This window comes from Sycon ciliatum, chromosome 2, assembly GCF_964019385.1.
Source record: "Sycon ciliatum chromosome 2, ocSycCili1.1, whole genome shotgun sequence".
Lineage (NCBI taxonomy): Eukaryota > Metazoa > Porifera > Calcarea > Leucosolenida > Sycettidae > Sycon > Sycon ciliatum.
Genome location: NC_088644.1, coordinates 14,838,098 through 14,856,211, shown reverse-complemented (window position 1 = coordinate 14,856,211; position 18,114 = coordinate 14,838,098). Strand labels below are relative to the sequence as shown.

The window sequence follows — 18,114 nt, the reverse complement described above, 5'->3', positions numbered from 1 at the left end:
ATTGGTATGTGGATGACCCTGTCCTAGCATCCTTTCAACCCTATCAAATGCAAAGAGTAAGCTTACAAATTTTAAAATAAGAATGATAATTATTTTGAAAAGGACTGTGTTGTTGTTCATAAAAAAACTGTGTGGAATTGTGTTGTTGTTCTAACAGGGATAATTTGTGAAGATCCTGGTCAACCTACTAATGGTCAATATGCACAGAGAGGATTTGAGTATGGCAAGACTGTAAGATACACTTGTAAAACAGGTTATGAGATGCCACAAGGTACACTCACAGTGACATGTATAGGAACTGGACAATGGTCTCAAGCCAAACCTACATGCCAACGTAAGTGTTATCAGTATGGTATACACACATTCATACACTGTACACTGAACATACATACACTGTACACTGAACATACATACACACATACATACACTGTGCATGTACAGTTGTGGCAAGTGAAATCCGACAATTGCCATAGGGGACCGCGCCGGAAATCGACACCAATGATGTAATGCACTGCACCTAAGTTGTACAATAGAGCCGTATGCATCCCAAACAGATCGAAAGGTCACAGCGTAGATACACACAGTTCACAAACATGGTACACATAAGGAGTATTGGTGTCCAATCCTCATTCATTTTTCAATTTTGCCAGCACCTTTTGAACCTTGACTGTGAACCTTGACTGTGATGAGTACGAGTTTTGTCATCAGAGAGATGAAGTTGTATGTAAATGCAACACAGTGTACTACGTATGCAGGGCTGCAGGGACTGCAGACTGCATGGTCCAGTCCCTTATGTCAAGTGTCGAATTTCACTTGCCACAATTGTACATACATACTCAAATTCATACACTGTACACTGTACATACATACCGTATCATCTCTATTACAAGCGCAGTCTCTTGTAGAAACCCAGTCTCTATTATAAGCGCTCTCCAAGAGGGCTTCCAAGATATACAAGTGCAGTTGAAACACACAGTAGTGACACACAGGTCACCCTGTCCACGGTTCTTCCAAGCAATTAGGTGACAGCATTGAACTGTTCCTTTCCCATCACTGCCATACGCCAGGCTGAGAAAGCAAGAGATACTCTACGCCACCAGCTAGACACACAAGCAGCCAGCTCAAGTAACCGCAGCTCGAGTGATGCAGAGTCGATTGAACTCTGGGCCTGTAAAAGCGTGGGTGCAAGAACGCGCTCCATCACTGTTTTATTTTGTACATTTGCTTGTAACCTTGCTTTCTTTCTTTGACTCGCTACACTAGATTCCGTTACGGATTTCTATCTCGTATAGTGTAGAAGTTTGACCCTGATGATGAGCCAGACGAGACAATTTGGTGAAATGTGAAGATATTCGTAGCTAAGATACCGTTTTGGATTTTGGAGAAAAGAAACGTTTATGGTGTGCAGGCCATGCAATAAGAAATCAGGGTTGCTCTGACAAAATTTCTTGACACTTCAATTGGTCGGACATACCCGGACATACCATTTTGCCATACTTGTCTTTGAAAGCCGACATTTTCAATTTTCTCCCTCAACGAGGAAGGACTCCAAGATGTTTTTGGACCAACAAATCTTCTCGACGAACCGCACACAAAGCTTCCATCTAAGCACTTCACCCCGGCGCGATCGTCTTTGTATCTCTCATACTCCAACCAAATGGATGTCGAAAGGTCCTTGTCTCACTCAGCAGTCCACTTGTCACAAGTGGCCACTCGCACAGCACGGAGCTTCTTGCCTGAAAATGCGCACTCTATTTCCAACATTACTTTGGTTCTACTTGACCGATTTTGATGATCTTGGGCTCATTGGAAAGCTCTTGATGAGAGAAGTACAATGAGCCCAAACTCGCCAAGAGGACAACTCATTGTCCACCACAACGCGCTCCAAACGGGAGTCCAGGTCCTGATCTGAGACGAAATTGGTCTCCTTCAATCAGGCATTTCACTGAATTTAGCTCGGAACTACTCAATTTTTTGCGAGTGGAAGCTTTACCTTTCAATGAATACGCGTGACTGTGCTGCTCTCGTTCCTGCCAGCACTGCTGCCTGTCCTGAATCACAAGAAAAATCTGCTGACTCGACTCGCAGCACGCAGCCTAGAGAATTCAAAGTGTTTGATCGATCGCCGCTCACTCAAACTTCGTCAGAGAGACTTCGGACCTGTTCGAGGCGATAGCGGAGAGCTTTCTCTACCACTTAGATCTATCGATTGTTGAATTTGATCAAGATTTGGCGGAGTAACAAAAAATTGACAGCGCCTGCGTGCATACAAATGCCCATGGAGTATTTTTTCGTATCGGTTCGATCGGACACTTTGTCCGTCAACCGGATATTTCGCCCGGACAACGACCAAAAACAGTGGGAAAATGTCCGATGTCCGACTGTTATTTCATGCCCTGGTGTGCATGTGGGAGCGTTTTTGACACTCACTCAGTGTCATTCGTGCTTCCACTTCGTGATTTCCCATTATTATAGTGATGTTTCAAACCTCTCTTTTTGTGATTGTGGTTGCTGAAGAATATGGAGTTCAAAATCTTGAACACGCAAATTTTTAGTGCTTTGGGGTTTCGTCTGGGTAACCTTGTGTGTATTAAAAATTGTGTTGAATGTTTAACAGGTATTAGCTGTCCACAACTCGATTCACTTGCCAATGGTGAATCCAGACGTACAGGTGTGAGATACCAGGATACAGTAACTTATAAATGTAGTACAGGATATTTCATGGTGGGTCATCCAACTGGTACTCTGACAGCAACGTGTATGGAAACCAAGGCATGGTCTCAGCCTAAACCCGAGTGTCAACGTAAGTGACTCCACTTGGAACCGCTAGATGTCTCAAAGTCAACCTCATAATACTACCACATGGAGCTGCCAGAAGACTCTGAGTGGAAAAGCAACCTGAGGGGGAGGGGGGGGGGGTGTTACGAGTGAAAAAATCGTTTTGCAAGCTGTCTGGCTGCTTGCATGTGTTAGCATAATAACACTCGTGTGCAGATCTGCTCAATGAAATCCTGACGCGTGAGTTCAATTTACACCCTGCACTAATTCACATCCAAATGTTAACAGGTGGAGGGCTGCACATTGCCCGGCGTTGCATTGACTGGCTTGATCGGATTTCATGAAGCAGTACTGTATTTACACTCGGTAATAGGCTTTCATGATATCACTGGAAACACACTTGATCCTACATAGTAAAATGTCACTAAGCCATGCAAAGAGTAAGTTTACAACAGTTAACATAAGAATGATAATAGTTTGAAAAGGACTGTGTTGTTGTCCTAACAGGTATATTTTGTGTAGATCCTGGTCGACCTACTAATGGTCAATATGTACGAAACGGAGTTGAGTATGGAAAGACAATAAGATACACTTGTAAGACAGGTTATAAGATGGAGAACATACCAAGTGGTACACTCACAGTGACATGTGTAGGAACTGGACAATGGTCTCAAGCCAAACCTACATGCCAACGTAAGTGATAACCTATTTATTCTTCTTGGGAAATGTGAGGAAGAGCTATTTTACTTACACGTACCATTGGTATGTGGATGATCCTGGCCTAGCATCCTTTCAACCCAATCAAATGTGGGTAGGCATCGAGGATTCTCAGCAGTGATAGCGTGAATGTTCACATCTGGCTGCGGCCAACAACCCTTCAATTTGGGTGCTGTTGCCATTGCTGTCTATGTCTCTGTGTCTGCCCGAGTATATATGGAGCGAGAATGAATGTGGATCGAGAGTGAATGTTCACGGTGTTAGAACAAGTATCATCACACCTGCCTTCTAATACCTTTGAAAAGTAGGATTTTCCAACGGCAAAGGTCTCAGGTATAAAGAAAATTTCACTTTTGCCTGAGAGCCAAAAAATCACTAGGAATACGCACTTTCAGTGACGCTTCATTTCCAGCGCGACAATCACCTGTGTACGCTTCTCGTTAGCTGAGTATTCGAAAGAGACGAGAAGCAATGTTCTCTCGAACTTCGAAAATTGGCAATGCTTGTTTTTATGTGTACTATTATTTTGTTGTGGCACGTAGTCCAGGTTGACGTCACTGTATGGACGTAATAAATCATTGGTGAGCGAGCGTCGAGCGATGTAGAACAGCGCTTACGCAAGAAGATTACCCTTCTTTTTGTCTTGCTTGTCAAGGGTGCAGTCTGTTTTGTTGCACGTGTCAAACTTTTCCTTTTACTTATTCCGATTTTTGCCATCATGCCGAGAGGTCGTCGTGCTGAAGCTGCGCGGGAGACAGCTGAAACCTCCTCGCAAAATGAGGAAGAGTTGAGGATGCGTCTCCTGGAAAGCCGATTCCTTCGGCAGGAGGAGAGGAAACGGGGCCAGTCGGCCTCCTCTTCCTCGTCGTCGCCGTCGTCGTCCAGCTCGTCGTCGTCGGAGTTGTCGGAGTCGTCTCCGGAGAGGAGGTGTGACAAGAAGCGGAAGAGTAAAAATTGGAGCAAATCAGTGCCTAGTACAATCACGATGCCAGGTATGAAGCGGCTGAGTTATCAGCACCAATTTGAATGTCTTACACAGTCATCTGGCCACCTCCAACCAGCTAAAAAAAGAGTCAAGAAATCCCAAAAGGAGAAGGCTATTAAGGAACTGAAGGGCGCGAGCGAGGTCTTACAGAAGAAGCTGGACTGGCTGGCAGTGGCGGGCCGCCATGGCCATAACACCGCCACAGCGTCCACAGAAAGGGGGGGGGGGGCATGGCTGGCCTCTTGGCCAGTACAGACTAATGCAAACTTCCCCGCCTGGCAATCGAAGCCACAAAATAGGGGAAGAATGGCTCGAAGCCCCAGCAGAAGCCCTTTCGGGCCAGCACTCCCTCACCAGCCGGCAGCTGGAGTGCCGCAACAGCCCGGCCTGCCCCAGCACAACGATTGCCAGCCAATCCATCCACGCCCACAACCCGGCAGTCCACGGCTGTGTGCCATCACTGCGGAGAGATGGCACACATACTGCCTGAAGCTCAGCAAAAGCTAAGTTTGTCGGTGTTGATGATGTTGTTGATGATGGTGACGATGATGACGATGATGTTGATGATGATGTTTGGTGTTTGGAAGAAACAATTTGTTCAGAGTACATGGTTGCCCAGCTTGTGTGTGAGGAAGATAAGGGAGGGGAAGGGCTGAATGACGTAATAGTGGGTGGTCTAACACAACACGTATCATTTTGGGAATGCATTGGTGAATCAAGAATGGTTTTAGCAGTTATCAGAAATGGGTATGTGATTCCATTTTCATCACGTCCCTCCACCAAGATTTTTGCAAGCCCTGAAAGTGCAATCCAACATGCAGGATTTGTAGAAACAGAAGTGGTAAATATGCTTCGTCTGGGTTGTGCAAGGGAAGCAAATGAACCAGTAGTATGTAGCCCCCATTTTGGTGTAGTGGACAATGGGATGAAAACCTAAGATTGATTGTTGACCTTAGAACAAGCACCTTGCATCTTTTCAGTTTAAGCTAGAAGACATCCGAACAGTGCTTGATGTGTACGGGAGGGGAGACTATGTGGTGACCTTTGACTTGAAAAGTGGTTATCACCACATTGAAATCGCCCTTGCTTGCGTATTGGAGACGGCAGGGTATCCGTTGTCAATTTTACATGGACGATGGCACTGGGGTTATGAGTCACACCAAGTGCATTGAAAGTTGTAGCCGCAATGAAAGCTGACTTAGTTCAAGCAGGTTTCACTCCACACCCAACCAAATGCTGTTGGATACCCTCCTGTAAAGTTGAGGTGCTTGGCTTCGAGCTTGATTTTGAGCACGGTGAGATAATAGCTTCAAACAGGTGGGTACAGCAATTTCAAAAGAGGGTAGCAGAATTGCAGCGCGAAAGACCAGTTTCAGCACGAGCTGTAGAGAGCCTGGCTGGGACTTTGCTCTCTATGTCTGTAGCACCAGGGCCAAGGCAGGCTCCGCACAAGAGGAATGTACCGGTTTATCGAAAGCAGAAGCACATGGAATGCATTGACGTTTTTACCAAGCGATGTTGCTAAAGAAATCCGATTTTGGGCAAACACATTTGCCAAGCTGCATGGCAAGCCGATGTGGAAATCCGAGCCAGTAAAAGCAGTATCGACCTAGTCCGACGCTAGTGATAGTGGATGGGGCGGTTTTACCCTGTCAAAAGGTTTTGAAGCTGCTCGAGGGAATTGCGCCCCCCCCCCCCCAAGTTTGCAAATGAAACATGAGCTCCACATGGCGGCAACAGGAAATAGTGTTGTTAACCTATAGGATTTGCCAGCAGTATGGTATTCAGCTAGTGGCAGAATGGGTGCCGCATGAAGATAACAAACTTGCGGACTATTTTTCGAAAATTGTCCATGCCTGTTGTTTTTGAGTGGTTGGATGAAGAGTGGGGCCCACACACCCTAAACTGTTTTGCTAGTGTGAGCACAAGGAAAACTAATCGGTATTGTTCACGATGGTGGAACCCAGGCTGTGTTGCGGTAGATGCATTCATGTTTCCACGGGAGGGCGAGAATGTTTGGCTTACCCAATTTTTGTACCTGATTGGCAAAGTTATCACAATGGTGGAGTTCTATGAGAGTCATGCCACTCTGATCGTACCAATGTGGTTTTCTGCTGCATAGTGGCCATTGTTGTTCCGGGGCACTTCTTGGTGCTAATTTGTCAAAGAATGCGTTAACATCCCTTTAAGAGATGATACATTTCTGTAGGGCGTATGCCCGTGGATTTTGTTTGGAAAGGGAACACCGAAGTGTAAAGTGCTAGCCATACGTTAGTGCACAGTTGCACAGTGCAAATGCTGAGGCCACATTATGCTCATTTTGTGTTGGTGCTAATGTAACGGATTTCGTCGTGTATTGATTTACGCATGTCGTTGTATTTGGTTCTTGTCTTGTGGAGTCCAGTGTCTGATGTCATATATGGTCTAGGTGTACGCGCGAGTATGGTGTGATGTGTGACGTTTATGGTATGTGGTGCATGCAAGAGTACGCGTTGTCAGAGTATGACTGGGGATGTGCTTCCGTCTGTGTGAGAGTAACTGTCAAGTGAATGCTGTACATGCGCAGTGCTAGTTTGGTCTGGGAATGAGAGTCGTGTGTGATTCGTCCGTGGTCTGGTTGTCTTGGTCTTGGTCATGTGTTCTGTACGTATTAGTCCCTGATTGGTCGTCACGATTTGTCCTCGGTTTATTACTGCTTGTTCTTTGTTGATTCTTCGAGTATTTTCCCGGGAGTCTTCCCGTAAGCCTTTTTGTCCTCACCAAGTAACTTGGTGTTACTTTAGTTACTAAAGTTTGTCTCTCTCCTCCTGCGCCCTCGTCATTTCTTGGTATAATAATTATAAGAGTATTGAAGATACAATCAAGAGTTTGCGTTGTTGTGTGGCGAGGGCCAGGGGGAGAAGCATTTCCTTTACACTAATGTATATGTGCACAGGCCCGGATACCTAAAACCCCCGGTGTTCTGGAGTCCCTGCTGCTAGCGGCCAGCTCATTGAGCCATGGAGCACCTGTGTACCTTGGAATGATGATGACGTTGATGATGGTAGTCCTGACGGCGAGGATGATGATTCTGAGAAGACGATGATAGTGGCAACAACAGCAGCAGTGAGATGTCGATACGATGTACTCCTACTCAAAGATTGGGCTGTATTTGGATTCTCGCACTGAAATTGTATGTCTCGCTATGACACATCACCCGCAGATTGCCGTCAACACCTCCAGTGGCCAATGCACCTGTCATCGGAGATGTCGCTGTTGACTCAACAGCTACCAACCGTGTTAGAAGGCTCCAGAGCCCAGTCAACTGTCAAGAAGTACAAGACAAGTTTCACGCAGTGGCAGAGGTGGGCAAAATGTCAAGGTATTCAGTTCTCCCGGCAGATCCGCTGCATGTAGCATTGTGCCTAGTCAAGAAGATTGCCACTTCCAGTACACCAGTGCCAGTCTCTGCAGCGGTTCATGGAATCAGTTGGAAACATAACACCTATAGTCATCCTGATCCATGCCGAGTACCCATTCTGCAAAGGCTACATCAAGCAGCAAAGAGATTTTTCGCCACTCAGCGCAGGAGGACAGCCCCGCTGACACCGAAACTGCTCAAGAAGCTGAAGGTCTCACTGTCTACTGGAAAATTGCAGGATCTCCAAAACCTTGACACTCACAGTCCTGCCAAAAATAATATTCGCCCAAAATCTGACACCCTTTACCACGAAGGCTGGCCACATGGCGCAAATTCTTCTCTGCGATTTTTCCAGAAATTCAAAATATTGCCCAAAATACGAAGAAAATTCGCTTTGTTGCCATGGTACCCGATATGGCGCCCCGTTGTCATGAATTTTGTAATACATGAGTGTACTGTATTCACTAGGTAGGTTTAGTTCCCACGTAACAGAAACGCGTACGTGGGTGATACAAGTAAAGTGGATGAAGGGCACCTACGTTGCAATGTTGTGTTAGTCACACGGAACAAACAAAAGCATGAAGCGAAAGGCCCAAACCTGGTCAAAGAGGAAGCTAACCGGGCCTAAGAAGCTCATCGAATATTTTGATTTCGTGCTTCGGAAACATCTTCAGCTGAGCACCCTCACAGCTCGCTCAATGCGCTCTATTCTGATTTTCACCCACGTTCTGGCGGAACGTGGGTGAGCCTCCATACACGGTATGTCGTGAATCAGAAAACGTCTGTACGTGGGTCACTGATTGTCACGTGGAACACACACGTAAAGTACCCACGGATACGTGGGACTAAACCTCCCTGTTGCCAGCATTCTCGTGCATGTACCGTAAAGTACCGCCAGAGCGCCCCACCATCTCATCCTTTCGTGGTCGTATTGTGGAGGTGGTCTGCTGTCTGTAGGTCATACGACATGAACCTTGTACACATATTGCACGTTTTGTAGTCAATCCGTACCTTCGAGCGGACACAAGCTCCACACAAAACCCTGCCAAGCGTGACCTTAGTACACTAAGACTCTCACATCGTACAAACTTCGTTGCACTCTGCCATACGGTTTTCCTTTCTCAGGCTGTAAAATCAAAAGTACCGCGAGACGGGGCACTCTGGCGGTACTTTACGGTACTAGTAGTGTTACTACTTTGCACTTCCCCAGGCCAACGCTAGCCTTTTTAGAAGCATATGTACTGTGATTTGTGCCTTTAGTTGTGCTCGAAAGTGAAAATACAGGACTTCTGCAGAGGAAAGTACTGATCCCTGACAATTTTGGCTGCTTTTCGGACGTATCCTTTTCGGACCGGTTTTCGGAAGAGCCTTCAAAAATTGGACACTTTCCGAAAAATCGGATTTTTTGGCAGCACTGCACTCATTACATTAGGGTTTGCTGGGTTCCTCCGCGGGGATGATCTTTCTCATGTCCGAGTAGATGCCCTGTCCATTCATCGAGACTGTATGGCAGTTTTCCGGGAATGCAGAAAGAACGACCAGTTCCGGGAAGGTAACTGGGTGTTCATCAGCCGTTGGGAACAACACCTCTAACCAGTACAACTAGTTGAACAGTTTCTCGCCAGCGGTGATCACTCCATACTTGCCAACCCCTGGCAAAACAGTTTCCTTGACACAGCATGACGTGTTTCCTTGCTTTTGCCCATTTTTCCTTGATCTGCAATTTTTACATCATAATTGTGCAAAATATTGTTTATGACATCATTGTGGCGTCACCATGACCACAAAACATTCGTAAATAGTACAACATGTACGACAAAAAGTGCTTTTCCATGCGCTTACTCAAACGTTCTCGCCCGCTACACCTTCGTTTTGGGTACAGCACTGCGAGGGAGCGTCCAAAACACTGAAAATCAACAAAAAAAGGTGTTGACGGACATTTTCGAAAATCCGGTTGATGTTATAACTTTTCCGGTATACCGGGACGGAAGCGATTTTTCCTTGATTTTCCCGGAAATTCCGGTAGGGTTGGCAAGTATGTCACTCACCAAACTCGACATTGTTTGGCAGAGTCCGAACCCACCATGGGCGGAAGGTTATTCGGTCCCAAACGTCATACTCCAGAGCAAGGGATTTAGTACTGGCGGCCATGGCGGCAGTTGGAGAGGATCCTGACAAGTATGTGTACATAGCCTCCGTTCCGGGGGTGTCTCCGTGGCGGCTGCTGCAGGTATCCCAGACCGTCTAATTCAACGCCACGGAGGATGAAGGAGTGAGTCCGGTTTGAAGTCATATTTCTCGGAGTCCAAGCCTAACCTCCTAAGAGTCTCAAGTGCCATTGGGCAGGTGGTCATGTGAACAGCGGACATAATTATGATCATAATGTATATATGTATATCTTTCCTAGTTGCCTGGCATCCATGCTGATTCGTCTTGTAATGTCCTATACATGCTCGGCTATGCTTTGTTGTCTTGCAATGTGGCTGTCCGCAGCCGATCCTGCACTGTGGTTTTGCTGTAGCAAATGTGAGGTGTGAGAGAGAAGTCTACGCTTGTGTAGACGCTGAGTATTCGAACGAGAAGCACTGTTCTCCCGAACTTCGAATACTTGCGATGCTGGTTTTATGTGTAATTTAATTTTGTCATTGCACGCAGTGCAGGTAGACGTCACTGTAGTGACGTAATCATTGTTGAGCGAGCGCCATGGAACAGCGCTTGCGCAAAAAGATTGTCCTTCTTTTTGTCTTGCTTGTCAAGGGCCCACCCGACCGCCCTATGTATTTATTTTGCTCTGAATGTGGTGGTTTCTTTGCTGTATCTTTCTGCACTGCTGATTTTATTAGTTCAAGTTGCTTATTTTTTTATTTGGGTGGTCATTCTGCAGTTGTTGTATCGTTTGCCTCAATTCTGGCAACCCTGTTTTTCCCTTGAAACAAGGCAATGTGGCTGTCCGAAGCCGACCCTGCTCTGTGGTTGTTGCTGTTTCCAATGTGAGGTGTGCGAGAGAACACAAACTCCAGGCAGTAGCGTGAGTCAGTGTCACCCATGCGCTGATGACCATGTCTGATAAAGCTTCTCATAACAACAGTATGGAATTGTTTTGTTGTTCTAACAGGGATAATTTGTGAAGATCCTGGTCAACCTACTAATGGTCGATATACACACAACGGATTTGAGTTTGGAAAGACTGTAAGATACACTTGTAAAACAGGTTATGAGATGCCACAAGGTACACTCACAGTTACATGTATAGGAACTGGACAATGGTCTCAAGCCAAGCCTACATGCCAACGTAAGTGTTATCAGTATGGTATACACCAGGGTTTTAGCCAAAGGGGGGTAGGGGGCGCAGCGCCCCCCTACTTCGTTTGCGCGCCCCCTGTGAAAAAGTGCCGCCCCCCTACTCATTTTCCGACTTTGTGTTTTTTCACTCCATTCAACGAAAATACAGTCGATAGTCACTACTAGAGGGTTCATAAAGGCACATTTGTGAGGGGTGAAGTCGGGGTTCACCCTGTATGTTGCATTTTGCATGGCAAGACAATTTTGGACAATGGAAAAAATCGGTCACGGGGTAACTTTTTTCCATGCCCCCCCCCCCCCTACTATATTGACCTGGCTAGAACCCTGGTATACACACATTCATACACTGTACACTGTACACTGTACATACATACCGTATCATCTCTATAGGGCTTGAAAGTGCTACGTCACAGCATAGCAATAATTTCAAAAATTCAAAAACTTGATCCACTTGGATCCAGTTTTTGTATGGATCCAAGCACATTTCAAGCCGTCTTACTCACAGCAAGGTGATGTAGCCAGTGAAACTGATTGATTTGGCTACTGGGGGCGGGGTTACAACTGGTGGCGAAGTAAAAGTCACCCCTGCATACGACATGAGTGGGTTGATATGCACCCACATACTGAGGCAATAGCAAAGTCACACCTTAGTGGATCCGAAATAGAAATCTAATGTCAACTTACTACTCCCTGGCCGTTTTTGATGTCATCACTTTCAAGCCCTATTACAAGCTCAGTCTCTTGTAGAAGCCCAGTCTCTATTTTAGCGCACTCCAAGAGGGCTTCGAAGACGTCACGCGAAATTACGCATCTATATAGCTATGAGCGACATCCACAGGACCACAGAACCTGCTGGGACAGTACGCGTGTACTCGAGTCTCATTCTGAGCACGTTTTTTCTTCCTTTTTCAGCTCATGCTGTGGTAAAAGTCTAGAATCCCCTAGATCTAAACTTCAGACTCAGTGTGGAGGACGACGACAACGAGCCCCAGACCCTGGACATCATTGCTGACGACAGCTGGCAATTAGTTGCACAGGAACCCCCCAGGGCCAAGAAAACAGTAATCTTTGTGGGCAACCTAGGTACAAACTGCTCTGAAGAGAGCATCGAAACTTTCGTGAAGCGGCGCGCTGAGGCAGTGGGATCAACGGCCAGTGTTCACAACAGCAGCATCCACACAACGCAGACGGGAAAGGTGTCAGCTAGGATTTGTATAGATGCCACAGACCTGAGCCTCGTGACAACTCCGGACTTCTGGCCAAGGCCACTATACGCCCGGCCATGGGAGTACCGAGACCGCCCGAAGCCCAATCGACAACACCCTGCCGGCGCTGCGAGAGGTGACCCTACACTGGATGGTGCTGACAGCGCTGACAGCGACAGCACGGCATCTGCTGGCACCCCGCAATGATCAGTGGAGCTCCGCCGCTCCGCTGGCTGGTGACCAACGCATTTGGCCTCACCAACAAGCTGGGAGAGCTGCAGCATGCACTGCTCAACGATAACGTCGACATAGCGGTTATCACAGAAACGAAGTTCTCGGCCCAGACCGTAGCCTCTGAGACAATATTTCCAGGATACTCGCCTCCCATCCGACGTGACCGGGATGCATTTGGTGGCGGCATTGCCGTATGGGTGAAGTCCGGCCTCCCAGTAGTGCACCTCGACCAGATTCCCACTGATGACCACGAAGTCCTCTGGCTCGCCGTGAGTCTTTCCACGCAACAATCTGTTGTTATCGGTGCCTTGTATCGGCCTGGATCCTGTGCGGACAACGACACCTGTCTGATTGAGTATCTTGGACCTGCACTAGACGTGGCCCGCACTCACGGCACTCACATAGTGCTAGCTGGGGATTTTAATGTCCATCACGAGACTTGGCTCTGCAGCAGCAAAACAACTGTAGCTGGAGAGGCCTTAGAAGAATTGTGTGCTGAGCATCAACTCCACCAGCATGTCTTGCAGCCGACTAGGGGTCTGAACACCCTGGACCTCATCCTCTCCAACATGCCCGTTCCTATCGACACCACTGTCAAAGCGCCACTTGGTCGCTCTGACCATGGGGTTGTTCTTGCCGACTTTTACCTCACCCCTGATGCTGAGCAAGCTACCTCCAGGACTGTCTGGCGCTACAATCAGGCAGACTGGGGGCGCCTGCGGGCCTTCTATCGCACTACAGTAAGATCGGGCGCCGAAGAACGCAGGGGCTCGAGCGCAGCCTAGGAAAGTTCTTAAAATTTTGATTCTAGCCAGACCGTTCTTATTCACACGCGCGCGGCGAGTCGAGTGACGTCATGACGTTTGTCATGTACATGTACATGTAGTGCAATGTAGTACTTCTAAACTAGTGGGTGTCGTAAATGGGAATGACTGTACATGTCGCAGTTACTGTTTACACGTGTACATGACATGTACTCACCTCCCATACATGTACAATGTAGATCTACGTGTAAATTCGCAACTTCGTGTAAGTACATGTATGAAAATTTTAAAAGTGTTCTTAAATCTGATAATTCTAGCCTGGACTGTTCTTAAATTTTGCCGGTTTTCCAGCCTGGGTGTTCTTCGGCGAGGTGTTCTTCGGCGCCCGATCTTACTGTACTGACTGGTCCACCATTGTGACTGACGACCCTGAAGAGTCCTGCAGGAAGCTAAGTGACGTCATCTCCAGTGGCATGCAGAAATTTATCCCCGCCAAGCAGCTTGTTACCCGCCCAGCAGACCCCAAATGGTGGACTCCTGAGTGCACCACAGCATTGAACACTAAAGACAAGGCATGGAAGGCCTGGAGACACAATATTTTCAGCGAAGCCCACAAGGCTTGCTTCATGCGCTCAGTAGAAGATGCTATCCTCGCGAATGTGCGAGCTCGCACATCCTGGGAACTGAGAGTTCGTCGGAAACTGTCACGCGGAGGCCTGAAAGACAAGCAATGGTGGTCGGTGCTCAAATCTGCTGCTGGCGCCAGTCATGGCTCGTCTATACCATGCTTGGTAGATGACGCTGGTCACCAACTCCGTATGAATGCTGCCAAAGCGAACTGCCTTGGTCGCTACTTCGCCAATAAATGTAGCCTTGGAGATGATGACTTGGGCCCGGGGGATCTCCCTCATGTTCGCCAACCCGGGGTCACCCCACTTAGCCGAATCCACTTCCGCCTGCAAACAGTGAAACGCCTCCTGAACCAGCTCGACGTTGGCAAGGCGTCCGGTCCGGACAACATCCCTGCCCGAGTGCTCAAAGAGTGCTCCCATGAACTTGCATCGCCTCTCACGTCTCTCTTCGCCCTGTGCTTCCGTAAGGGTGTCCAGCCAGAGGCCTGGAAGAGTGCTCGAGTTGTGCCAGTCTACAAAAAGGGCAGCCTATCCAACCCTAAGAATTACCGCCCAGTCTCCCTCCTCCCCATCATCTCCAAAGTGATGGAGCGTATTGTGAACTGTCAAATTGTGAATCACCTTGAAAAACATCATCTCTTGTCAACCAAGCAGTACGGATTTCGCAGTGGCCTTGGAACAGCGGACCTACTAGCAGTGCTTGGGCATGATTGGTCGCTGGCAGCTGGTTCTGGTGGCTGTGCCCACGTCCTGGCTGTCGACATTGCTGGTGCGTTTGACCGCGTGTCGCACCCCGGCGTCCTACACAAAGCGGCCACTCTCGGTATTGGCGGTAGCCTGCTGCAGTGGCTACGGGACTATTTGCGGAATCGCACACTAAGCGCAATCGTCAATGGACAGGAATCTGCTCAATTCCAGATTAAAGCTGGCGTACCCCAAGGCAGCATCCTGGGACCCACCTTATTCTTGATGTATGTCAACGATGCTGAGACCTGTCTTTCCCCATCAACACGAATGGGTGTGTACGCAGATGACACCACGCTGTACACCATCATACGATCCAGACATGACTCTGCTGGCAGTATTGCAGACATGCAATCTAGCCTGGATCGATTGAGTAGCTGGGGAGAACAATGGCGAATTCGCTTTGAGCCGACAAAGTCGCAGCTGCTGCATATTGGCCACCACCGCAACCCCTGGCCACTCCCAGACCTAACGTTCGGAGCCCATGATATTCCCTGTGGGGACGAGCTGAAGCTTCTGGGAGTGACCTTCGACAGCAAACTCACCTTCAGACGCCACCTCCGCAATGTTTCTCTTCGTGCCGTAGCCCGACTAGGATTTCTGCGTCGAGCATCAAGTTTCCTTGGTCGTGAAGGACGCTTGACAACGTACAGAGGCTTCGTACGCCCTGTACTCGAATACGCACCATTGACATGGATGGGCGCAGCCAACTCTCACCTGCAAAGTCTCGACCGAGTACAGCGGAAGGCCCTTGCTATCATTGGTCCTGACGCCTTGCTGCAGAGCCTAGCTGCCCGCCGCCAAGTGTACGCTCTCACGTACATGTACAAGCTAATGTGCCTTCAAGACCATCCAGATCTCTCTGCGCTCGTGCCGCCTCGCCAGGAAGCTAGCCTCGTCCCGCGGACAAGGTCGCAGCTCCGTGTCCGCCACCAGCATCAGCTACAAGCAGTGCTCCTCCCTACGGCCCCCAACTTTCTCCAGCGTTCGTTCCCATATGGTGTAGTGGATGAATGGAACAGGCTTCCGCAAGACATGTTTCCGGATCCGATGCCCCAGTTGAAGTCTCTCCAATCCTTCAAGGAGAAGGTCCATCGCCACTTGCGTCAAAAGAATTGGCTTTGGGCTACGGACTCCCTGTGAGGCTATGTCACCCGTCAATGAGCAACTACCCTCGTCCATCATCTCTTTCTTGTTTTATATTTATTTCTCTTCTCATCTCTTTCTTGTTTTATTTTATTTCTCTTCTCATCTCTTTCTTGTTTTATTTCTCTTCTCATCTCTTTCTTGTTTTATTTTATTTATTTATTTCTCTCTCTCTCTCTCTCTCTCTCTCTCTCTCTTCTCTCTCTCTCTCTCTCTCTCTCTCTCTCTCTCTCTCTCTCTCTCTCTCTCTCTCTCTCTCTCTCTCTCCCTCCCAGCCTCTCCCCCCCCCCTCTCTCTCTCCTCTCTCTCTCTCTCTCTCTCTCTCTCTCTCTCTCTCTCTCTCTCTCTCTCTCTCTCTCTCTCTCTCTCTCTCTCTCCCTCTCTCTCTCTCTCCCTCTCTCTCTCCCTCCCTCTCCCCCCCCTCTCTCTCTCTCTCTCTCTCTCTCTCTCTCTCTCTCTCTCTCCTCCTCCTCTCTCTCTCTCTCTCTCTCTCTCTCTCTCTCTCTCTCTCTTTCTCACTTGATCTCCCTCCCTCCCTAGCTGCATTCCTAACGATGCCTGGTCGTAGGCTATGATTCCGAGACCTCCGGTCGGATGAGCCTCGCCAACCACATCGGCACATCGCCCCTACTCCCCTTTGTCTTGTTGTCCAGCGTCATTTCAGTTGTCCTCTTCCCCTGATTATTAGTAGGGCTGTGTTTTTTAGTAAAAAAAAAAAAAAAAAAAAAAAAGTGTACCAGGGAGCGCAAAACTGCAGTCCCAGGACCTGCTGGGAAACTTTGTGCTACTGATATAATTATGATGGTGAAAGGAAAAAGACAAAATGTTACGAGTTATGACAAACTGTCCACCAACTTAAAGGGGCACTCCGGGAATATTTTCGGTGGTGTGTTCTCTTCATGGGGGCCTTATATGGCCCCCAAGGAATGGGGAATCGCGAAAACTAGACCCAAAAAGTCGATATATGAAGCCAGGGAGGGCCAAGTTTGTCTCCTCTTGTGATGGTTTTGATGACGTCACGTGTGATTAGTATTCAAATTCTCTGCATTTGAAGATCTTAGTTTTTTGAATTTTCTGGTGATGAAGAACGATGTTTGGTCGACATTCCCAAGCTTCACAACTGCGGACCTACTCTAAGGAACCCGAAGGACCCCCTGAGGTGCCCCTGGTAGAAGCGCAGCCTGATGAGGGCCAGGAGATTGGAGCGGACGACTTCACTGGTCCGAGTACGAGGATCCCGAAATTCTCTCTAGACTATACGCCGTGAGGCATATGGTCAGAACAGTTTTGTTTAGACAAGCTGACGCGAAGTCGGGGTGATGTGTAACGCATGTCAAAGGGCTGTCAATGCTAACAGCTGCAGCGCTCTCTCGACAGCGAAGGTAATCGACTGCCCTCTGCATCACCCCACATTTCTGGCAGGAACACCAATCGTTATTTCCTTGTCGACCAGTGAAGTCGTCCGCTCCAATTTCCTGGCCCTCATCAGGCTGCGCTTCTACCAGGGGCACCTCAGGAGATCGAGTATGGTCGCAGTTGTGAAGCTTGGGAATGTTGACCAAACATCGTTTTTCATCACCAGAAAATTCAAAAAACTAAGATCTTCAAATGCAGAGAATTTGAATACTAATCACACGTGACGTCATCAAAACCATCAAAAGAGGAGACAAACTTGGCCCTCCCTGGCTTCATATATCGACTTTTTGGGTCTAGTTTTCGCGATTCCCCATTCCTTGGGGGCCATATAAGGCCCCCATGAAGAGAACACACCACCGAAAATATTCCCGGAGTGCCCCTTTAACCAGATCTTATACCGTCAGCGAGTGCGACAAACTGGCACGAAACTGACAAGGAGTACTGAGACATTCGGCGACCTGACACCTAGCTCCAACACTTCTCCAAGGCGCAAGCCAACAACCTTCCAACTTGGAAGGCTCAGGTTCGGAATGGTCCAAGAGGGGAGGGAAAGCGCAACGAAGAAGAGCATGAGCTACGCGCCACGGCAACAAAGAATGCCGAAAGTTGCTGCACTCGCTGACGGTATAAGATCTGGTTACGTTGATGGACAGTTTGTCATAACTCGTAACATTTTGTCTTTTTCCTTTCTTCATCATAATTATAATTATTGGCTCGCCATCCGAGTTCAGCTTTACTGATATAGTGATAAATATTATGCAATGCACACAGAAGGACCCGGAAGACATGT

The 18,114-nt window shown here is 48.0% G+C and overlaps 1 protein-coding gene across 1 annotated transcript in view; it reads left to right on the top strand.

Moving 5' to 3' along the window:
* LOC135808884 (sushi, von Willebrand factor type A, EGF and pentraxin domain-containing protein 1-like) overlaps positions 1-18,114 on the top strand; it is a 108,226-nt gene that overhangs the window by 55,706 nt on the left and 34,406 nt on the right. The window contains exons 10-13 of the mRNA XM_065322125.1: positions 158-334; positions 2,618-2,803; positions 3,286-3,471; positions 10,996-11,172. Of these exons, the coding sequence (XP_065178197.1) occupies positions 158-334; positions 2,618-2,803; positions 3,286-3,471; positions 10,996-11,172 (726 nt within the window). The remainder of the gene's footprint in view (positions 1-157; positions 335-2,617; positions 2,804-3,285; positions 3,472-10,995; positions 11,173-18,114) is intronic.